This window comes from Staurois parvus, unplaced genomic scaffold (genome assembly GCF_062004578.1).
Source record: "Staurois parvus isolate SC_StPar_1 unplaced genomic scaffold, SC_StPar_1.0 ptg000071l, whole genome shotgun sequence".
In the NCBI taxonomy this organism is placed as follows: Eukaryota; Metazoa; Chordata; class Amphibia; order Anura; family Ranidae; genus Staurois; species Staurois parvus.
Genome location: NW_028317867.1, coordinates 79,007 through 103,678, shown reverse-complemented (window position 1 = coordinate 103,678; position 24,672 = coordinate 79,007). Strand labels below are relative to the sequence as shown.

General features: G+C 45.4%; 1 protein-coding gene across 1 annotated transcript in view; it reads right to left on the bottom strand.

Annotated features, from left to right (window-relative positions):
• The window catches only part of DCUN1D4 (defective in cullin neddylation 1 domain containing 4), a 93,972-nt gene extending 73,692 nt beyond the window's left edge, over window positions 1-20,280 (bottom strand). Inside the window, exon 1 of the mRNA XM_089669245.1 lies at window positions 20,130-20,280. Within this exon, the coding sequence (XP_089525371.1) occupies window positions 20,130-20,148 (19 nt within the window). The 5' untranslated portion in view covers window positions 20,149-20,280. The remainder of the gene's footprint in view (window positions 1-20,129) is intronic.
• Window positions 20,281-24,672: the final 4,392 nt, after the last annotated feature.

Genomic DNA, 24,672 nt, shown 5'->3' with positions numbered 1-24,672 from the left:
AATGTCATGAAATCCCTTGCTGCCACTATGTGAAATACCAAATGCAGACAAAAACACAGTGATAGTGAAAAAAGTGGCGCACACTTATAAGTGATAAACTAATAATGATGTTAAATAACATATCTAATCCAAAACAACATGCCAAAAAAATCATTAATGTGTAGGAGAGAACTGTCCAAAGTTCAAATACAGCTCCACATATCCTAAAATCCACCACGTGATCAAAAAAAAGTGGTCACAGTGCGCCCCCACACTTACCAGTGCTCTATTATCCTCTACTTTAGCAGGTGAAACAGATGGCTTTAACTGGTAAGCGTTATGTTCTCTCGTTAATACAGGAGGTGAAAGGAGTCCCCAATATTCACTTATTCAGCCACTTTGACCCAAGGATCTCACAAGGTATCCGATGACACTCCATTTGCGAAACAGTCATGTAAAATAGAAAAGGAACAAGGCCCGCTCCAATGGTTTAGTAAAAATATACCAAATGCTTTATTGCTCTTTAAAATCACACTCACAATATGAACAAATGAAACAAGCCCAAACACAGTGTGGAAAGCGGAGACTGCTTAGGTGCTCTCACCACCTCCAGAAACAACCACTTCTGACACCGTTGCGTCACTTCCGCTTACGGTCCCGTATCACTTCCGATTGCCGCACCATCACGCCCTGATGCGTTTCGTCATTTACAACTTACTCATAGGGGTGACGGTGCAGATTCACTCTTCCCAAGCTTTCAAATTACTCTGGAGTTCTTTTTTCACTTAGGACTCCGTTGACAATACAATGCTGTGTAAGTGCTCCAAGGGCGACACTGTATGGTCGAGGTTTGTGTGTGCTCCTCCTCTCCCTGTATTGTCTACCGTGTGGTCTGCTCCCTCGCTATGAGCAGTGTACGGTCAGGGTTTGTCTGTGCTCCTCTGTCAGTGCAGTGTCCGCTCACAGGTTCTCTCTGTATCTGAAGTAATCTACTGACTGAACTTACTGAATCGTCCGGTCCCATAGTGCTCTGTTTTGGGTCCTATGTCCTGAGGTTGTGGCAGCATTGTATTGTCAACGGAGTTCTAAGTGAAAAAAGAACTCCAGAAAGAGTAATTCTAAAGCTTAGGAAGAATAAAGCCGTACCGCACCGTCACCCCTATCAGTAAGTTGGAAATGACGAAACGCATCAGGGCGTGATGGTGCTGTAACCGGAAGTGACGGGATGCGTCAGAAGCGGTTGTTCCGGAGGTGGTGAGAGTACCTAAGCGGTCTCTGCTTTCCACACTGCATTTGGGCTTGTTTTATTTGTTCATATTGTGAGTGCGATTTTAAAGAGCAATAAAGCATTTGGTATATTTTTACTATACCATTGGAGCAGGCCTTGTTCCTTTTCTATTTTACATGACATGTTTGCAAATGTAGTGTCATCGGATACCTTGTGAGATCCTTGGGTCCAAGTGGCTGAATAAGTGAATATTGGGGACGCATTTCACCTCCTGTACTAACGAGAGAATATAATGCTTACCAGTTAAAGCCCTCTGTTTCACCTGCTAAAGTAGAGGACAATAGAGCACTGGTAAGTGCACACCCACGTGGGGGCGCACTGTGACAACTGTCTTTTTACCACTGTTTTTTTTTTTTTGATCACGTGGTGGACTTTAGGATATGTGGAGCTGCATTTGAACTTTGGACAGTTCTCTCCTACACATTAATGATTTTTTGGGAGATTGTTTTTGGCATATTGTTTGGATTAAATGTTATTTAACATTATCATTATTAGTTTATCATTGATAAGTGTGTGCGCCACTTTTTTCACTATCACTTTGATTTTAGTATACCTCTAAACACTGCAGAATTCATCCGGCTGCTTTTGTCACATCAATAAACACCAATGACCCAGTGCCACTAGAAGCCATGCATGCCCATGCTATCACACTGCCTCCACCATGTTTTACAGATGATGTTGTGTGCTTTGGTTCATGAGCTGTTCTAAGCCTTCTCCACACTTTTTTCTTCCCATCATTCTGGTACAGATTAAGCTTAGTTTCATCTGTCCAAAGAATGCTTTTCCAGAACTGGTCGGGCTTTTTAGATGTTTTTGGCAAAGTCTAATCTGGCTTTTCTATTCTTTAGGCTTATGAATGGTTTGCATCTTGTGGTGAACTCTCTGTATTTGCTCTTATGAAGTTTTCTCTTGAAGGTAGACTTTGACAATGATATGCCCACCTCCTGGAAAGCGTCCTTCACTTGTCTGGATGTTGTGAATGGGTTTTTCTTTACCATAGCGAGGATCCTTCGATCATCCACCACTGTTGTCTTCCGTGGACGTCCATGCTTTTTTATGTTATTGAGCTCGCCAGTGCGTTCTTTCCTCAGAAAGTACTAAACGGTTGCTTTGACCTCTCCTAATGTTGCTGCTATCTCTCTGATGGATTTCTTTAATTTCTGAAGCCTTACAATGACCTGTTTCACTTGCATGGACAGCTCCTTTGAATGCATGATGTAGGTTCACAGCAATTCCTAATGCTAAAACCACACTTAGAATCAACTCCAGACCTTTTACCTGCTTAATTGATGAAGAAATAATGAAGGAGCAGCCCACACCTGGCCATGAAACAGCTTCTGATTCAATTGTCCAATTACTTTTCATCCCTTGAAAAAAGGAGGGATGGCTACTCTTAAGAACTGTAATTCCTAAACTCTTCCTCCAATTTGGATATACATACCCTCAAATTAAACCTGAGAATATTCACGTTCAGTCCATATCCATTATATAACTACAGTTGGAATATGTTTTGGTAAATACCTGAAAAAAACTAAAATGTTGTCTAAATATATATGAACCTAACTGTATATATGTCAGTTCTAGGCATTCATGTTCTTGCTGTGGAGTGGGGAGAGTTAATTTAAAATATTTCACTGGAGTTCTCCAAACTGGTAATCTCATTTTACTGACCTCTATATTAACTGTACAAATACGGTAGGTGCAATATAGACTGTATCCTACCAAGTGAATGTGGAGAACAGAGAAGTTTAATCATTGGGAGAGCTGTCATCTAGGAAAGCCTTGCACTCTTAGACTGTACAGTTGGGTATGATGGGTATTACTAGAACTGTATGGCCAGGGTATGAGAGTTACTCTTAGCAGGTACAGAGCATGTGAAGACAATGAGAGCAGGTGACACCGAAAGCAATAAAAAACTAGACAGGTATTCTAATATAAAACTAAAAACATAGTTGCTGTGGAAGAGAGAACTGGCTAAAACAGATTAATTGTCAGGAATCAAGGAATGACCAGAAAGGTGTGGACTGACACAGGGAAACGCAGGTTTCAGGTATAGTATAATACAGGTTATTATTAGCCACCCAGATATATATATATATATATATATATAAACGCACAGTGAGCAAACTAACCTTCCACTAATCTTAGGAGGTGCAGGAACACAGGCGTAGTCAGGGCTGGAGAGGTGGAATGGTCAGGCCGGCCGTAGGGTTCTGTAACGACTGCCTGGTGGTACCTCTAGCGGTCCTCAGGGCAGGATTCCCCAGGGCGCGGAATCTAAGTCCCAGTCTGCTATTCACCAGGGCCCCTGATGGTGGGGATGGACTTGGAGCAGACAGGAACCAGGTCGCGGCCCCTGAGTACACCTGCTAGTGATAGAGGGATCCGCCAGAGGTATGTGCAGGTACGGCTGGATCCGTGCAGGATGGATGGATGGCAGAGTAGTGAGCGTGGTCAGACGGGCCAAGTCAGCAACGTGCGGGCAGCAAGGTATCAAAGGAGCAGGCAGAGAATGGTCAAGGTCACAAGCCGGGTTCAGTAACTCACGGACAGCGCAGTACAGAGGATCAGGCAGAAGGATGGTCAGGGATGAGCCAGTAGTCAGAACAGGAGACGGTCAACAGGAATCAGGATCAGGCAGGGTCGGCAACAAGGTATCTTCTCACAGGAACTAGGAACAGGATACAGGGGCTCATGGGAAAACATACACCAAGGCCCAGAGCACAGGCCTGGTCATGCCTTATATACACCTTTCTGTTATCAGCCCCAGGTTTGGCTGATTGTGAGCCTCTGGCTGCAAAGAGCACCCGCTGGTCAGCTCCGGCACTGCAGCCCACACGGCAGGAGAGTCCCACCACCAGTGCTGGGAGCACCCGCTGGTCAGCTCTGGTACTGCAGCCCACACGGCAGGAGAGTCCCACCACCAGTGCTGAGAGCACCCGCTGGTCAGCTCTAGTACTGCAGCCCACACGGCAGGAGAGTCCCACCACCAGTGCTGAATCCATTCCTGACATTAAATGATACAAAGTTGCTGATTCCCAAAATTTTATAGCTGGCTCCTACATTTTTGAAAGATTTGTCCAGTCCACACTACCTACTGAATAGGTGTTCTTGAACAAGCATGCAAGAGTTCAAAGGCTGCATACTTGTGCCTGATCAGTAATTCATTAAGAAGGGAAGCATCCTGTTTTTTTTTTGTTTTTTTTTTTTAATCAAGTCTATAAAAGGTAGTCACCATTTTTCTAATCTTACAGATTCACTTAAAAACGGAAATTCACCCAAAAGGGGACGTTCCGCTTGTTTGCCTCCTCCCCCCTCAAATGCCACATTTGGCACTTTTTAGGGGGAGCATGTGCCTGGTTTTGACAGGTACCCGATCCCACTTCCAGTTGGATACACGGCGATCTCAGCTGGAAGTTCACCACCCCCTTCCCCAGCAGCCTTCTGAGATACTTCACAGGAAACGTTTGGTTGAGGTTATTGCTGCCCCGCAGTCTTCTGTGGACATTCACAAAACGCAGCTCACTTCGCACAAACGCAGTAGGAAGCCGGCTGTGAAGCCGCAAGGCTTCATTTCCAGTTTCCCCTACTGAAGACGTCAGCTCCTGCACCCAAAGCTGATTGAAAAATCGTCTCGAGCGAGGACATTGCGGGATCCCGGGACAGGTAAGTGTGCTTATATTAAAAGTTAACAGCTACAGAAAAAAAAGAATGTGAACCCCTTGGGATTACGTGGAGTTTTGCATGAATTGGGCATAAAATGTGCTCTGAACGTCATCTAAGTCACAACAATAGAAGAACACAGTCTGCTGAACATAATACTACACAAACATTAGATGTTGATATGGTTTAATTGCACATAACATGTAAACATTCACAGTGCAGGGAGGAAAAAGTATGTGAACCTTTGGACTTAATGACTGGTTGACCCTCCTTTGGCAGCAATAACCTCAACCAAACGTTTCCTGTAGTTTCAGATCAGACCTGCACAACGATCTGGAGTAATTGTGGACCACTCCTCTTCACAAAACTGTTTCAGTGTAGCAATATTCTTGGGATGTCTGGTGTGAATCACTCTCTTAAGGTCATGCCACAGCATTTCAATCGGGTTGAGGTCAGGACTCTGACTGGGCCACTCCAGAAGGTGTATTCTGTGCTGTTGCCATTGTTTTGTTGAATTACTTGTATGCTTTGGGTCATTGTCCTGTTGCATCACCCATCCTCTGCGGAGCTCCAGTTGGCGGACAGATGGTCGTACGTTTTCCTGCAAAATGTCTTGATAAACTCTGGAATTCATTTTCCCATCAATGACAACAATCCGTCCAGGCCCTGAGGCAGCAAAGCAGCCCCAAACCATGATGCTCCCTCCGCCATGTTTTACAGTGGGGATGAGTTTTTGATGTTGGTGTGATGTGCCTTTTTTTCTCCACACAGTGTTGTGTGTTCTTCCCAAACAACTCAATCTTGGTTTCATCTATCCACGGTATATTTTGCCAGCAGTGCTGTGGAACATCCAGGTGTTCATTTGCAAACTTCAAACGTGCTGCAATATTCTTTTTTGGACAGCAATGGCTTCCTCCGTGGTGTCCTCCCATGTACTCCATTCTTGTTTAATGTTTTCCTTATTGTAGATGTGTCAACAAAAATGTTAGCATGTGCCAGAGATTTCTGTAGGTCTTTAGCTGACACTCTGGGATTCTTCTTTACCTCATGCAGCATTCTGCGCTGTGCTCTTGCAGTCATTTTTACAGGACGACCACACCTAGGGAGAGTAGCAACAGTGCTAAACTTTCTCCATTTGTAGAAAATCTGTCTTACCGTGGACACATGAACTTCAAGGCTTTTGGAGATACTTTTGTAACCCTTTCCAGCTTCATGCAAGTCAACAATTCTTGATCGTAGGTCTTCTGAGAGCTCTTTTCTGCGAGGCATGGTTCACATCAGACAGTGCTTCTTGAAACCAGTAAACCCAAAACAGGTGTGTGTTTTTTAAGGGCAGGACAGCTGTCAGCAACACATCCAATATCATCACACTGATTGGAGTCAAGGTTGGCTCACTCCTGGCTCCAATTAGCTCTGGGAGAAGTCATTAAGCTAGGGCCTCACATACTTTTTCCTCCCTACACTGTGAATGTTTACATGTTATATGCAATTAAACCATGGCAACATCTAATGTTTGTGTTGTATTATGTTCAGCAGACTGTGTTCTTCTATTGTTGTGACTTAGGAGACGTTCAGAGTACATTTTATGTCCAATTCATGCAAACCTCCATGTAATCCCAAGGGGTTCACATACTTTTTCTTGCAACTGTACAGTACTTGTAGCTGCTGACTTTTAATATTTTGGGGGGAGCCTGGAGCTCTGCTTTAAAGGAAGAATATTACCAAAGAATAATAAAAAAAAAAAAAAAAAAAGTGTATGGATTACTTTCATCAGCCACTTCCAACACCTGCCCATGAGCGCCACTATCAGGCATAGAAGTTGAATTACTGCATTATAGTCAAATGAAAAAACGTAGCTATGCATTCAAGCTTTTGGTAAATCCTCCTCCGCTGCTATGACTATTAAAGATAGAAACAGCTGCTAACATCCAATCCTCACCTTAAGACGGACAAATAAATAGTCAGCAGAAGTCTGGCTATTGGTGTACAAGATCCCAACACATCACGAGTTTACAAGGGTATATACAGTGTCATCTGTCTATGAAAAAAACAACTGAAGGTGGAGTAAAGGCATATTGAGGCGTGTGGAGCTATCTGTATCCTGGAAAGGAGCGTGTAGGATCCTGGGTGATCCATAAGGCGTTGTGGCCCCTGTGGGTCACAGGGGGAAGGTGAGCGGGCATGCCTGCCATTTAGGATTATCTCTTACCACCTGCACCAACACAAGAGCATGTTTTGAAGAATTGTGTGTGCTATTGTTATATGTGGAATCACCGGTTGCTGTGGACATTTGCATTAATATCACCTATAGATGGTGACCTATATCCCTGTATAGGGAGTCACTGTGTGCCACTTGGATTTTTGTATTAGCACTTGTAATTTGATATGTATTGCACGGATATACCTACAAATGTCACCTGAATAGATCTGAGTATTATTTTGTATATCTTGTACAAAAGGTAATAGTTCATCTATAGCGCTACATCACTATTATACCAATTTATGCATTCAAGCGCTTATAATAGCAAAAAAAGTGGTTTTATGTGGTGATATTAAAATGAAAAAAAGAAAATCAATAAACAAACATGAAATGGTTACAAAAAGTAACTTTTAATTAAGTCTTCATTTTAATTTCTAAATATAAAAAAAAATAAGTCAGTGTAACCTCATTTCTTTCAGATAAGAATTCATTCTTAAAGTAAGCATAATGTTTTTGGTCACAATTTAAAAGTATGGCATTACAGTTTTGAGAAAGCTGGAACGTGTCATTAGGCTTCTTCCTACATATGCAAGTGTACAATCCAAACGCACACATTCCTGCGTTAAGAATGACTGTGTGTATAAGTGGGTGCTGCAGCGACCGTAGGCTGGAACCGAACAGAATCAGCAAGGGAGAATGTCACCAGCACCCCGAGGATCACCAATATGGGTCCAAAGCTTTTAATGAACGATCACATAGTTACAGCAAGGCAACGTTTCGAAGTCTCGCAGGACCCCGATGAAGGGGTCCTGCGAGACTCCGAAACGTTGCCTTGCTGTAACTATGTTATCCTGAGAAATGCTGAGAGACACTGACAGGAAGAATCAATGAACCACCTAGAGTGCTCACCAGTTCCCTGGTAGTTCATGGAGAACTACATGCTGGCAGCCGTAAAGGCTGACAGTACTTGTAGTTTTCCCATTCACAGCCACAGGGGGAGGGGTGGTTGGAAAATTCAGGGCTAAAGAGCTACAGGAGTGGGAATATGTTACATGTTCCACCCTAAAAATGGGTGTGAAATGTAACATGTTCCCGAATGTGAGGTTTGCCTTTAAACACCACTTTATGTTTCTTAAATAGACACGTGCTTGTATCATCATGTAAATAATTGTGCCCATTGTGTGAATGATTCTATGGCTTCTAAGCATAGTATAAAATGATGTAATTACATGGGAGCTGCCATATTAGTTGATTACATACCCAGGATTGTCAGTCCCCGCAGTGAGACAGGGAGACCAATAAGTCTAATGAAAAATAGATTACCGTATTTTCCGGCGTATAAGACGACTTTTTACCCCATGAAAATCTTCTGAAAAGTCAGGGGTCGTCTTATACGCCGGTATACGGCGAGCCGGTGTCAGGGCGGCACTTTTTCGGCGGGCGGGCGGCGCGGTGCCGCCCCCCCCCCTTCCAACAGAAGAGACACTAAGTACAGGGGCGGGCAGGGGGCTGCTGTTTCTTACCTGGCTCCGGTCCCGGTAACGATCTGGGCCAGGAAGCGCAGCTGCTCCTTCATTCTGTTCGGCTGCTGAATGTCCGCGTGTCCGCTCGGCTCCACCTCCTCACCGGTGATTGGGCACCAGAACTGTAGCTCAGGAAAAGCACACAGGCGGCCAATCACCGGCGAGGAGGCGGAGCCGAGCCGCCCCGCGAAAATCGAGTGAGAGAGCGGCCAGTAAGTGTGCAGCAGCACCATGCTGGAACACTATTGACACTATTCCTCCTCCCCACTGACACCAACGATGGGGCACTATTCCTCCCCCACTGACACCAAAGATGGGGCACTATTCCTGCCACTGATACCAATGATGGGGCACTATTCCTCCCACTGACACCAAAGATGGGGCACTATTCCTCCCACTGACACCAAAGATGGGGCACTATTCCCCCCACTGACACCAAAGATGGGGCACTATTCCCCCCACTGACACCAATGATGGGGCACTTTTCCTGCCACTGATACCAATGATGGGGCGTGATTCCTACCACTGATACCAATGATGGGGCGCGATTCTTCCCACTGACACCAATGATGGGGCACTCTTCCTGCCACCGATACCAATGATGGGGCGCGATTCCTACCACTGATACCAATGATGGGGCACGATTCTTCCCACTGACACCAATGATGGGGCGCTATTCCTCCCACTGACACCAATGATGGGGCGCTATTCCTCCCACTGACACCAATGATGGGGGCGCTATTCCTCCCACTGACACCAATGATGGGACCGCTATTCCTCCCACTGACACCAATGATGGGACCGCTATTCCTCCCACTGACACCAATGATGGGACGCTATTCCTCCCACTGACACCAATGATGGGACGCTATTCCTCCCACTGACACCAATGATGGGACGCTATTCCTCCCACTGACACCAATGATGGGACGCTATTCCTCCCACTGACACCAATGATGGGACGCTATTCCTCCCACTGACACCAATGATGGGACGCTATTCCTCCCACTGACACCAATGATGGGACGCTATTCCTCCCACTGACACCAATGATGGGACGCTATTCCTCCCACTGACACCAATGATGGGACGCTATTCCTCCCACTGAAACCAATGATGGGACACTATTCCTCCCACTGACACCAATGATGGGGCACTATTCCTCCCACTGACACCAATGATGGGCCACTATTCCTCCCACTGACACCAATGATGGGACACTATTCCTCCCACACTGACACTAATGATGGGACACCATCATTGGTGCCAGTGGGAGGAATCGTACCCCATCATTGGTGTCAGTGGGAGGAATAGCACCCCATCATTGGAATACCATACTGAAATACCATACCATATTGAAATAAAATCTGATGTTTTTTAATTTTTATTTGGTGTGCGTTGGAAGAGGGGTAGTCTTATAGGGCGAGTATAGCTCAAACCCTATATTTTAACAGGAAAAGTAGGGGGTCGTCTTATATGCCCAGTCGTCTTATACGCCGGAAAATACGGTATATGTCATTTCGAATAATATGAAACACCCACAGTTCTCCAAAGATAATGAGATCTTTTATTTAACTTTAGACCACATGATGTGATGAGAAAATGTGTTCACACTCAAAATAATGTGGTCTGGTAATACTGGCATGTATGCTTTTTTTTCCCAGAATTGCCATTTGTAAAAGATGGGAAGCAAAATGTGCAATAACATCTTCAACGGGTAAAAAAAAAAAAAAAAAAAAAAAAAAGCTTAGCAATAGATCTTAGGTTAACCTTAAAAAGTCAAAAAGTCTTTCAGCCCAATGGGCAAACGTTTCCAGACAACGAACGTTTTAGAACACTGAGCCCAACTACTCTAAATTTGTATAAGCAAACACTGCAGACAGCAAGCACCAACGTGGACCATAGCTACAATTCTACACAAATACACGACCCACTCCTGTTTATAACTGCAACCACGCACAACAGAAAACATTCCACTTCAGGTATTAGAGGCCAATTTTCCAAAGGAGTACATTTTTAAGAAGCCAATATTGCTTCACTTCTAAAGAATCATATTCAGGGGAATTTATAAATAAAAGAAAAACAAAATCCGTAGAAGGTGGCTGGGAATACAGGCCAGGGTGAGGACTTCATTAAGGCGCACACACTACCATTTAAATACTCCCTAAGGCTAGGTTCACACCTATGCAGTTTGTGTTTGATCGGTTTCTGCAGTGCATTTTTGCACATGCGCTTTTGACACATTTTCCCGCGTTTTTTTTTTTTTTCTTGTTGCTAGGCAGATTAAAATGCAAAACACAGCAAAATGCACTACATGCTTTTCTGCAGCGTCTCCATTGAAGTCTATAGAACCAAAAATGCAACTTTTTGTGTTTAAAAAAAGTCCCTGACCCTTTCCAAAAAATGCACCCGGTGAAAACGCATGTGAATATGTCCCATAGGAAATCATGTAAAATGGACTGTAGTGCCTTTCTGGAAAATGCTTAGGTGTGAACCTAGACAAAGTGGTTGTAAACCCTTACATATACCCAGTGAAGTGACAAGATCTCAACAGATGCAACAGGTGCGTTCTGCAGTGGGTGTCAATATTAAACACTTGCCAACCGCGCTATAGCCGAATGATGGCTACAGCGCGGTTGTCCAGTTCTGGGAGGGCATCATATGACGTCCTCCCAGAATGCCCTCTCCCGCGCGCACTCGGAGATCTCCGTGATCACTGTGTCCTAAGGACACAGCTGATCACATGATGTGGTAAAAGGCCAATCACTGCAGCCTTTTACCACGTGATCAGCCGTGTCCAATGACACAGCAGATCATCGGGTAAACGCAGTTGCTGGTTATCAGCTGCACTTTCCTTATGCTGTCGCAGCATGAGGAAAGTACTGCCGATAACCGGCAATTGACAGAGGATGGATTGGCACCGATGATCAGTGCCCTTTTGATCAGTGCCCAGCAATGCCACCCACTAGTGCCGCCCACCAGTGCCTAGTAGTGTCACCCACTTGTGCCCAGCAGTGCCACCCACCAGTGCCCCCCATCAGTGCCCAGTAGTGCCACCCATCAGTGCCCATAAATGCTGCCCATCATTGTTGCATATCAGTGTATCATCTTCAGTGCTGCCCCATCAACGCACATCAGTGTTTGCAAAATTTTATTATAGAAACAAAAAAAATGTTTTGCTTTTTTTTATAGCGCAAAAAAGAACACCCAGCAGTGATTAAATACCACCAAAAGAAATCTCTATTTGTGTGAAAAAAAATTATAAAAATTTCATATGGGTACAGGGTTGCATGACCGCGCAATGGTCAAAGTGCGACAGCGCTGATAGCTGAAAATTGGCCTGGGCAGGAAGGGGGTTATAAGTGCCCGGTAGGCAAGTGGTTAAGTCAATGACACCCCAAACGTAGGTTGCACACGCAGTGCATTTGCCAGCACCGGATCACATGGCACAGAAGTAGCATAAACTGAAAGGGATAGCTTCTTTCCAAGGGCTTTAAATACAAAATTAAATCTAGTTGGTGAGTATTAGCAGGCCTGTGTCATTGGGATTTGTCAAAGGGTGGAGTTGAGTTTAAGTTTTTAAATCTGAACTTCAGTCTTTCAATCAACATTGACTATTTTTTAACCACTTGCCCTCCAGAGGATTTACCCCCCTTCCTGACAAGGCATTTGTTTGTGATACGGGGCTGTGTTACTTTAACTGGCAATTTGTTCGGTCATGTAACACTGCACCCAAATTAAATTTATGTCCTTTGTTTTCCCCACAAATGGAGCTTTCTTTCAGTGGTATTTGATTGCCTGTGCGTTTTTTTTTTTTTTTTGCGCTATAAACAGAGAAAGACCAACAATTTTGAGAGAAAACAAAACAATATTTTTGACTTTTTACTATTAAACGTGTCCAGTAAAAAAAATTAACAAAAATCAAATTTAGTTGTAAATTTAGGCCAAAATGTATTCTGCTACATGTCTTTGCTAAAAAATCCCAATAAGTGTAAATTAATTAATTTTTTTAATACTAGTAATGGCGGCGATCAGCGACCTATAGCAGGACTGCAGTGGGCATTCTGACATTGTGGGGGAACAGACATCCCCAAAGACATGGCTACAGTGATCAATGCTAATAAAAAGCACTGACACTATACTAATAACACTGGGCAGGAAGGGGTTAACATCTGGGGCGATCAAAAGGTTAACAGTGTGTGTTTTACTGCGTGCTGTGCTTTACTATGTAAGCACACGATTTTGTATGGCTCTGCTATGTAAAGCCATACAAAGCAGCGTCCTAGAGCTGACAGGGGAGAGATCTGTATTGTTTACATACAGACCCATCAGTGATACTCGGCGATCGCCGGCGGGGAATCTCCGGCCGGGACCCGGTGATCTACAGCTAAAGCCGCCAAATGGCGGCACGCCCCCTACTGGAAATACAAAATCACGTATACATACATGATTTTGCACAGCCCTGCCACCCTGTAGCAGTAGTTCCACTATAGGGCAGTTAATCGTTCTGCTGCTAGCATTAGTAAATAGATAGGAAAGTATATTATATTCACTTTTGAACATTTTTTTTTTGTAAACAAGTCAGTTACTTCCTTGTTTCCAGGTCTGGGCAAATGATGTCATACATTTCAGAAGTCTTCAGGAGGGGTCTTCTCAGTTAAGTACACCCTCTTGCCTGCATGCCTCAGCTAAGGGCAGACAGATTCCTGAAAGTAAATGCTACATGAATCATCTGCCCTTACTCAAGAAGGCCACAGCTAGAAATGTTAATGGGATGTTTTTAGGTTGAATCCGTTTTATATAGTTTTCTATGTTTTTTTCAAAGCGATTTCGCAACAAAATAAAGCATGGAGACATGGATAGATGGGCGAGTTTGCTTTGAATAATAAAAATAAATTAAAAATAGTCTTTTTGGGTTGTTGTGCTCAGATGCAATGTAGTTCTACGTTAAAGTGGAACTACACTGTATCGGAGCAACACAAACCAAAAGCTCCATTTATTCAAAGCAAATTACCCCATAAATCCATGTTTCCATGCTTTATTTTGCTGAGAAATCACTTAGAAAAACACCCCCTAGTGTTTCTGTCCGTGGCCATCTTGAGTAATGACAGATGATTCATGTAGCAATTAATTCCTGCAATCAATCTGCTCTTAGATGAGGCATGCAGGCAGGAGAGTACTTGGCTAAGAAAAAAACCCTCCTCCCCTCCTGAAGACTCCAGTGATATATGTACATAATTTGCCTAGGCCTGCAAACTAGGAAATAACTAAAGAAAAGTTTAAAACAAGTAAATATGGTATATTTTCTTATCTATTTACTAAGCAGCATAAGGACTCAAAATGGTCAATGTTGATTGAGAAAATGAACTTACACTTTTACTAGTTGCAGACTTTGGGTGTGCTGCACACGCCAAAAAAAAAAAAAAAAAAAACATTCTACACAGGGTGTGTGTAGCACATCCAGTGCTACACACACCCGGTCTACTGTCGCTGCCCTACTTCTAGAACGACCCCCCTCCCAGCATACCATCTCACTAGTGAAAAAGCAGCCTGACTCCGTATTAGTCCTCATGCACACTGGACATTTTCACAGCTACTATTTTTGGCTTTTGGCATTTTTTTCTACAACCAGTAAACTCCCCAGCATGTTACCCTATATATCCATGCACACATAGACTGCAATCAGCGTTTTTTGGCAGGGGTGTTTTCTGGCTGGAAAAAAACCCCAGATCTAGTAGGTTTCTAGAGGAGTTTTTTTAGCTTTAAAAATGTTCTAACGCTGAAAAATACAGCAAATGCGGTAAAATGTGGCAAACTGGCATTTGTAGACTTTTTTTAGCACAAGAAAAAATGTTTTTGGTAAACAGAAACCGCTAATGCAAATGTGCTAAAAAAAAACTCACGCTTTTAACGTAACTTTACACATCTAATGTTACCAGCATTATTAAAAAGCCCAGTGTGCATGGAGCCTTACCACAGCACTGCTCATACAAAGATACAATGTAACAGTGTTACATTTCTAGATTTGTGTTCATTCATATGCAGATCAAAGAGATGAACTTGCACATGATGAAAATTAAAACACCCTGACAAAAATAAAAACTTTTTTTTTTTTACTTTACTTTTTAATAAAATGTTATCATGTTCAATCCCCTTATTGACCCTTAGTTTACTCTAATCAGTCCTAACCAATTCCTGTCTTCTCTCAAACTTATTTTCCTACTGATTTTTTGTCTATTTTAACAACTCAAATTTAAATTTTTTGTTTTAATATTTTTACACATTTAACATATAGTTGTACGTTTCCCATTTTAAAAAAGCACACTTTCTTCATCTGTAAATAACTTTGCAATGCTTTGTACCAGAATCATAAGTCTAGTGTCATTTTAAAGAGGACAAAGTATAGAATAAAATGTGCACAGTTTATGTGCACTAACACTATTTATTTTTAACCTTACACTACTCAGAACAAGCGTGTTTTTTTTTGTTATATTTTATTGTCTAAGGATTGTGAAAAAGAAGAAAAAAAATCATTGTCGCAAAACAATAGCATGACAAGAAAGCCTTGTTTATCCTTAAAAAAAATATGTGTATTACCTTGTTATTTTAAGGAATTACAAATTTTTTGCTGAATAAACGAGTCCATAGCAGAAACTTAAAAATTGCTCTGGTCCATAGGGGTGAACAGGTGTGAGAGACAAAGTGAGAAGTAGCAATGTAATTTTATTGTACATTTTAATTTTGCAATGAAAATAAATGCTTCTCTTTCTAAAACTAGAAGCATTGCATTCAGGCTCCGATTTTGACCAGTGCCGCCACTGCATAATGAATTCAGGGACAATATGTAAACATCAACAGTTTGTAGGCAGCGGCGGCAGCAGGGCAGGCGGAGAAAGACCTTGGCCTTTGGCCATCCTCAAAAACAGAAGGCTGAGGTGACTCTGAGGCACTGTGGCTGCTTATACACTATTGATGCTTACATCTTCCCTTATATAAGTCATCCATTCAGCTGCGGAGCAGAATGACCACTGCCTTCAGTCATTCTGAAGGAGGTCACATGAGTGACTCATTCAACGGGGGTTGTCAACAGTGGATAAGTGGCGGCACAAAATGCATGTATTCCCACTCATATGGACATGGGTTTATGTCTATACAGGATCAGATGCTGTACACATTTTTGTGCAGATCATGCGGTCAGCAAGGGCCTGTATAAATCTGATACAGCCATCTACACTAGGCTTACATCAGTAGGTTTAATTCCGATTGAAAGTCAGGTTCACACTGATGTGCCATATCAACACAATATCAGGTAATGCACTACAATGTGTGCTACCCTGAATTACAAAAAGTAATCGAACAGGAAATTCAGGTTGATTTCTTTGCACAATTCCCCAACATTCAAAGAAGGAAACTGTGATAAACCAACACCAACCAGAAACAAGGGGTGGTAACAGAAGAGCTGTTCTGGAAGACTCATTGAAATACAGTTACTGGTGTCGAACTGTAGTTTTGCTACCCAAGAGGATAAACTAGAAAAGTATCATAACTTAGAGAAGGAAAAACACCCTGTAAAACCTTCAACCAAAGTTCACATCTTGGCTGGATAACGATTCTACTCTGTAATGCTTCAAAAAAGCATTGTTTGTAAACCAGACCAAAGCTCTGGAGATGTATTTCCAAAAGGCTCCAGCACATACTGCCGTCAAAGAGCTTCCGGAATGTCCCTTACCCTAACCTGGAGTTTGAAGCCCTATGGTACTTTATGTGAAAGAGTCGCTTGACTAATCCATCTGAATAAGGAACCTTGACGGCTTTATAGGGCCCCTTTTTCAGGGCACCAAATGCAACTGGAATATGATTAGAACTTCTGAATTCCTTGTTGAGTCCAAAATATCCCAAAAGATACCATCACAATCTAAAACAAAACACTGAGCTGTTCTATCCTCTGATTTATCGGAGTACTGCAAAATATTGGGACAGTCCCTTCTTGTAACTTATGGAATGCCAAAGATACATTGGGGAACCACACAGGAACTGGTTGACGGATTATCCCATCTATGAAGATGATCTAGTAGGAGTCCATGGCAGAAGTTAGGCCAGGATCCTCAAATGATAGATCTGTGTCTTTAAGAATCTGAGTGTGCAGCCACATACAATTTATATGAAAACATATGTTTAAGAGAATGATGGACAGGAAATTCCTAGCATTTCACTCTTGTAAACCCCCATATCTCACACAGAGTGTGCAGGCATGAAATCTTCAATTTGCTCAGACACGTATTTGTCCTCTAATGGAAATCTTCTCCAAATCTCCTTCCTCTAAACCTGAGACTGACTAGGTGTGCCTAGCTACAGAACAAATACAATATGGAGGGTCCTAGCTTGGAGAAAACTGCTTTGAAGGAGTGAAAGACTGAATTTGCCTCCTCCTGCCTAGAATTCAAGAGGCCTTTCATTTCAGAAGCAGTGCTGGGCTCCTCTGTGGGAGAGGGGGATCTGTGTACTGCTGCCAGATCAGGGGGGAGTGTGGCCACTGGAGTCGACACCAACATTTTACAGGGGACAAGGCCCAGCTTAGCAGAAAGGGAAACCCTGAGGTAAGAAGGCAGAACTCAGCTTAGAGAGTGGGAATAGACTATAGAGAAGCGAGACAATGACCATAATCACCAAACAACAAAGTAATCATTACAGTGTGTAAACCTAGATGGTCTGAAACACAATGAATCTGAGGACAAGGGAGACAGAAGGGGCCTTTTCAATTGGGAAGGGGGGATTCCTGTGGAAGGCATAGCCAATAGGATCGCCCCATTTACGCCAGCCCCCTAACATTGGATCAATTACGCCCCCCCCATAAGAATGGACTACTTACGCACCCTTCTAGGATCAGCCCATTTACGCCCCCCCCCCCCCCCCCCCAAGGATCGGCCCATCTACACACCTCCCCACGATCACCCCATTTACGCACCTCCCCCCTAGGATCAGGCCATTTACAGTCCCCTAAGATTGGATCATTTACATGCCCCCCCTCATAAGAGGGGACTATTTACGCACCCTTCTAGGATCAGCCCATTTACGCACCTCCCCGCTAGGACCGGCCCATTTACGCACCTCCCCACCAGGATCAGCCCATTTACGCACCTCCCACTAGGACCGGCTCATTTACGCACCCCCCCCCCCCTCCCCCAGGATCGGCCCATCTACACACCTCCCCACGATCAGCCCATCTGCGTACCTTCCCCCTAGGATCGGCCCATTTACGCGGCCTCCTAAGATTGGATCATCTATATGCCCCCCCTTAAGAGGGGACTAGTTACGCACCCCGTTAGGATCGGCCCATTCACGCACCCCCCCGGATCGGCCCACTTATGCACACCCCCTCCAGGATTGGCCCATTTACACCCCCCCTTCCCGAGGATCGGCCCATTTACGCACCTCCCCACTAGGATTGGCCTATTTACACTAGTCCCCTAGGATTGGGCCATTTACGCCAGCCCCCTAAGATTGTATCATTTACATGCCCCACCCCCATAAGAGGTGACTATTTATGTACCCTTCTAGGATCGGCCCATTTACGCACCCCCCAGGATCGGCCCATTTACGCACTTCCCCACTAGGACCGGACCATTTACGCACCTCCCCACTAGGACCGGACCATTTACGCACCTCCCCACTAGGGCCGGCTCATTTACGCACCCCCCCCAGGATTGGCCCATCTACGCACCTCCCCCCTAGGATCGGCCCATTTACGCAGCCCCTACGATTGGATCATTTACATGTCCCCCCCCATAAGAGGGGACTATTTATGCACCCTTCTAGGATCAGCCTATTTACGCACATCCCCACTAGGACCGGACCATTTACGCACCTCCCCCCTAGGGCCGGCTCATTTACACCAGCCCCCTAAAATCGGCCCATTTATGCCAGCCCCCTAAGATTGGATCATTTACATGCCCCCCCATGAGAGGACCATTTACGCACCCTTCTAGGATCGGCCCATTTACGAACCCCCCAGGATGGTCCATTTACACACCTCCCCACTAGGACTGGCCCACTAACGCACCCCCCTGGATCGGCCCATTTACGCACCTCCCCACTAGGTTCGGGCACATTTACGCACCCCCTCAAGGATCGGCCCATCTACACACCTCCCCACGATCACCCCATTTACGCGCCTCCCCCCTAGGATCAGCCCATTTACAGTCCCCTAAGATTGGATCATTTACGTGCCCCCCATAAGAGGGGCCTATTTACGCACCCTGCTATGATTGGACCATTTACGCACCCCCCTGGATCGGCCCATTTACGCACCTCCCCACTAGGACTGGCCCATTTACGCACCTCTCCCCGGATAGACCCATTTACGCACTTCCCCTTGGATCGACCCATTTACGCACCTCCCCACTAGGATCAGCCCATTTACGCACCTCCCCACTAGGATCAGCCTATTTACGCACCTCCCGACTAGGATCAGCCCATTTACGCACCCCCTGCCCCCCCAGGATCGGCCCATTTACGCACCCCCCCAGGATCGGCCCATTTACGCACCTCCCCAGGATCGGCCCATTTACGCACCTCCCCAGGATCGGCCCATTTACGCACCTCCCCAGGATCGGCCCATTTACGCACCTCCCCACTAGGATCGTCCCCTTTAACGCACCTCCCCACTAGGATCGGCCCATCTACGCACCTCCCCACTAGGATCGGCCCATCTACGCACCTCCCCACTAGGATCGGCCCATCTACGCACCTCCCCACTAGGATCGGCCCATCTACGCACCTCCCCACTAGGATCGGCCCATTTATGCCCCTCCCCAGTAGGATTGGCCCATTTATGCCCCTCCCCAGTAGGATCGGCCCATTTATGCCCCTCCCCAGTAGGATCGGCCCATTTATGCCCCTCCCCAGTAGGATCAGCCCATTTGCGCCAGCCCATAGGATCAGTCCACTTGTGCAAACCCCCCCCACCCCACATAGAACGACCCCTTTATGCACCACCCATGGATCAGCCCATTTACACCGTCCATCTAAATTAGCTTCTTGTTCCAGTACATAAATCATAGCAGACTCCACTAACCTCCATAGACATGGCAGGCATATCATACCCAATACCAGTACTATCCTATATAGCTGAACCAGAAGTCTGACAGCAGCTGCCTCTCCACACCCCACCAGCAGGAGGCGCACCTGCACCTTATCCCGCCCCTCCCCCAGGAGGCGCCCTGAGGTAGTGATTGGGGCGGAGGGTGAGGATCCAGGCTTCACATCCCACACGGGGAGTGGGAGCGCCAGACAACCATGGCGGCCGCTATTATTACGCAGCAGCCGGAGCCGCCGCACCACCTCTCTCCCCATTCTAACACTCAGGGGCCCCTCCATGCTCAGGATTCGGAACTACGTGCCACAGCGCCCCCCGGCTCCAGGCACCCTGTAATGACAGCCAGTAGGTGGAGGGGAGCCGGCCGCGGCCTGTACTTACTGACAGCATCCGAGTGCATTTTCGTGTGACGCAGACACACAGCCACTAAGCAGCCGGTCCCCCCACTTCAGCTCCTCGACCCGCACTCACTTCGCAGGACACACGCACACCGCTCAGCCCGGCCCTCCGCTGCTGCGGATTGGTGGACGGCTCCCGAGCCCCCTCCCCTCTTTCTCCCCGATTGGTTGCGAGTGATTGAGGCGGGGCTGGGAAGGTTGCGGGAACCCGGGGCGGATCTTATTGTTTCGATAGGGGAGCGAAATTGTAGGTGACGTCATGATCGCGTTTAGGGACGGCCCGCCCACAAGCAGGAATCGATGAAGCTATTGGTAAATCGGTCATCGATGGACGCTCCGCTCATAATAGCCCCCTAGACTAACTTGAGGTGACGTCACGAGCAGCTGTTGTGGGAGCCTTGTTATTGGTAGGTATGGAAAGTGGGAGGGGATGCGAGTCCCGCCCTCTTGTTTTTGTTAGGGGTGTCTGAGGGTGTCAGTGATGGGTTTCCAGTCACAGGGATGAATTCACAATCAATGGGGGATTTACAGAAGACACCTGGACTGTGCACACTGCAGGAGCAGATACTCCACAGTTTAGTTTATGAGGTGAAGCTTCACTTTGCAAGGAATCCCCAATCACATGCAAGGAAAATAACAGCATTTTTGCTTGTACCTGATTGGATGCTGGAAGTCAGCTGAGCTTCCACTCATTTACTAAACTCTGGGGAAAATGCACTTTGTGTCGCGCACAGCCTGTTTGCCTGTAGTAAATCCACCATAGTGTGTATACAAGGTGGTATCAAAAAGTTTCTAGACTAGTCTTGTAACATGCCAACAGATGGTGGCACAAGGGTGCAGGCACAGTCACAGGAATCACTGGCCTTCATAAGTCAGTGTGCCAAGAGCCAGCGCCCTGTGTATGTGGAGAGATGTGCAACTGGTGCTATTCTGACCACATGCGTTACCACGTCTGCTATTTCATCATGGACAGCAAGTTAGAACAAAGAGCAAACGTGAAATTCTGTGTGAAACTGGGCAACTCTGCCGCAGAGACATTTGACATGATTTGGCAAGTTTACAGTGATGCTGCAATGAGTAGCTTGAGCTGTTTTAAGTGGTATGCGCGCTTCAAGAGTGGAAGAACATCACTGGCAGATGACGAGAGATCAGGAAGGCATTCAACGAGCTCAACCCCCAAAAATCTCAAAACCATTCAGCACTTGTGCATGTCGAGGTTCATTAATGGTGACAAAACTTGGGTGTACGGGTTTCACTTTTGCTCTTTGTTCTAATGTCCATGATGAAATAGCAGACGTGGTAATGTACATAGTCACAATAGCACCAGTTGCACAGCTCCTGATGTACACAGGACCATGTCTTTTGGCACACTGACTTATGAAGGTTGGTGTTCCCAGTGACTGTGCGTGTAATCTTCTGCTGCCATCTGTTGGCATGTAACAGAACTAATCTCGAAACATTTTTATACCACCGCATAATTATCTAGAGGAATGTCCCCCTACCAAGATAAAACTAGACTCCACCTCAGCCAGGGTCTGCATGTCCCAGATATGGAAGTGTATGGAGCCTCCCTCTATGTGTCATTGATTCAGCTGATGGAGGAACTCACCGCCACTATGAAGTGGAAAGAGGAACGGCAGCGGAAACCATGGTTCTACGGGAATGCCTTCTCATTCTCCCAAAATTACTGCTCCATAACTGCTAGACCTGGTGCATCCCTGAGGACACAAGACTTCCACTGCCAATATTACACAGGATAGTTTTTTGTGCCATCCCCCCCCTTTACCTTCCCCTCATCTCCCCCCCCTTTATCTTCCCCTCATCCCCCCCCCCTTATCTTCCCCCCCTTTATCTTCCCTCATCCCCCCCCCTTTATCTTCCCCTCATCCCCCCCCTTTATCTTCCCCTCATCTCTCCCCCCCCCTTATCTTCCCCTCATCCCCCCCCTTTATCTTCCCCCCCTTTATCTTCCCTCATCTCCCCCCCCCTTTATCTTCCCCTCATCCCCCCCCTTTATCTTCCCCTCATCCCCCCCCTTTATCTTCCCCTCATTTCCCCCCCTTATCTTCCCCTCATCTCCCCCCCTTATCTTTCCCTCATCTCTCCCCCCCCCTTTATCTTTCCCTCATCTCTCCCCCCCCCCTTTATCTTCCCATCATCTCCCCCCCTTTATCTTCCCCTCTACCAAAGTTATGTTTCTGTATTGTAGTCTCTTCTTTTATCCTTTCCCTTATGTGGGTGTCTGTGTTACTCTTCCACATATTTCCCTGAGAAAAGATAACATTTCTTGGTCCTTCCATGTAGTTGAATCATAGGCTGCTCCTGATGTATTACACTTCATTCATGGCAGTGTACATCGAAGCCGCATTGCTGTAAATAGCCGTACGATTTGGTGTGGTGTGCTGTGATAAAATGCAGCATGTCTGCATTTCTGTGCATGCATATGCTGCGTTGCAGTGTGAATGGGACACATAGGAAACAATTGTTTCCTACAGTTGTGCTCAAATGTTTGCATACCCGGCATAATTTGTGAAATTTTGGCATTGATATTGAAAATATGACTGATCATGACAAAAAAACCTGTCTTTTATTTAAGGATAGTGATCATATGGTTTGGCTCCTTTTTAAAATCATAATGATAACGGAAATCACTCAAATAGCCCCGATCAAACGTTCACATACCCTGGAATGTTTGGTACAGATGCACAAGGTGACACAGGTTAAAATGACAAAGGTTATTTTCCCACATCTGGCTTTTTAAATTACAATTAGTGTCAGTATATAAATAGTGAGTGAGTTTGTTAGCTCTCGTGTGGATGCACTGAACAGGCTAGATACTGAGCCATGGGGAGCAGAAAAGAACTGTCAAAAACCTGCGCAACAAGGTAATGGAACTTTATAAAGATGAAAAAGGATATACAAAGATATCCAAAGCCTTGAATATGCCAGTTAGTACTGTTTAATCACTTATTAATGTACAGCGCTGAGTGAACTATTGGCGCTTTATAAATACTGTATAATAATAATAATAATTATGAAGTGGAAAGTTTGGGGATCACTTAATACCAAGCCAAGGTCAGGTAGACCAAGAAAGATTGCAGCCAAAACTACCAGAAGAAATGTTTGGGATACAAAGAAAAACCCACAGGTAACCTCAGGGTTTTTAAGGAGCATAATACAACAATTCTTAAAAAAAAATTAGCTGTATTGTGGAGTTGCCAGAAAGGAGCCTTTACTGTGCCAATGCCACACAAACACCCTGTGAGGCATGTCAAGGTGATGTCGGGCATATTGTAACTGGACATTTTGTGGCATTATTAATATCACAGTGATAATCATTTAACATCACAATTTAAAGAAATAAACTCAAGCTCACTAATAAATTAAGTATTATGCAAAAAAAAATAATAGCGTATCATGTGATATATACCGTATTTTTCGCTCCATAAGACGCACTTTTTTCCCCCCAAAAAAAGGGGGGAAAATGTCAGTGCGTCTTATGGAGCGAATATGGAGCGGCCGGTCCGGTATTTTCACCGCCGCCGTGTCAGAATACCGGGCCAGCCATTCAGCTCTGCAGTGGGACCTTACCTGTTCCTCTATCCAGCGGCGCGCTGTCTTCCCAGCTTCTGTAGTGTGCGTGAGAGCCGGGTCCCAAGTGCGCATGCGCAAGAAGCGGTGCTCTTTGTGAATGGTAAGGTGGTACCTGGGACACATGACAGATCCCAGAAGCCGCCGGACCAATCACAAAGCGCAGCGCTTCTCGCGCATGCGCACTGGGCATCCGGCTGTCCGCCGAGCGCCCACACTGCAGAAGCCAGGTAGACAGCGCGCGGCTGGATAGAGGAACAGGTAAGATCAAAGAACAACTCCGCGGAAGTAAGAGCGGGTACCTGTCAAATTCAGGTACCCGCTCCCCCTCCCTCCCCAAAGGTCAGCAGTCATCTCCTGTACTGTCCGCAGTCTCTGGTCATCCCGGTACTGTCCGCAGTCACTGGTCATCCCTGTACTGTCCGCAGTCACTGGTCATCCCTGTACTGTCCGCAGTCTCTGGTCATCTCCTCTACTATGTCCGCAGTCTCTGGTCATCTCCTGTACTATGTCTGCAGTCCATTAGTTCAGAATTTTTTTTTTCCTGTTTTCTGCCTCTAAAACCTAGGTGCGTCTTATGGTCAGGTGCGTCTTATGGAGCGAAAAATACGGTACTTCATCAATGAAATCTACACCTTAAAGCAACATGAAAAAAAATAAAGAATATAATAAATAAAATTAGCACTCTTCAAATAATTCATAAATATATAGTGAATAGTGGTGGAAACCTCCTTAACAGCTTCCTGACCGCTCTATAGCAGAAATACTGCTACAGGACAGCATGGGTGCACAAAATCACGTATATATATGTCATTTCGCATTTCCAGGTAGGGGGCGCACACGCACGTGCTAATCCTCCCCTGGTCTCCAACAAAATGGTCACTGCCTCTCCTTTACTCCCGTAAAGTCCATGGCAGCCAGCTGGGCTACACACT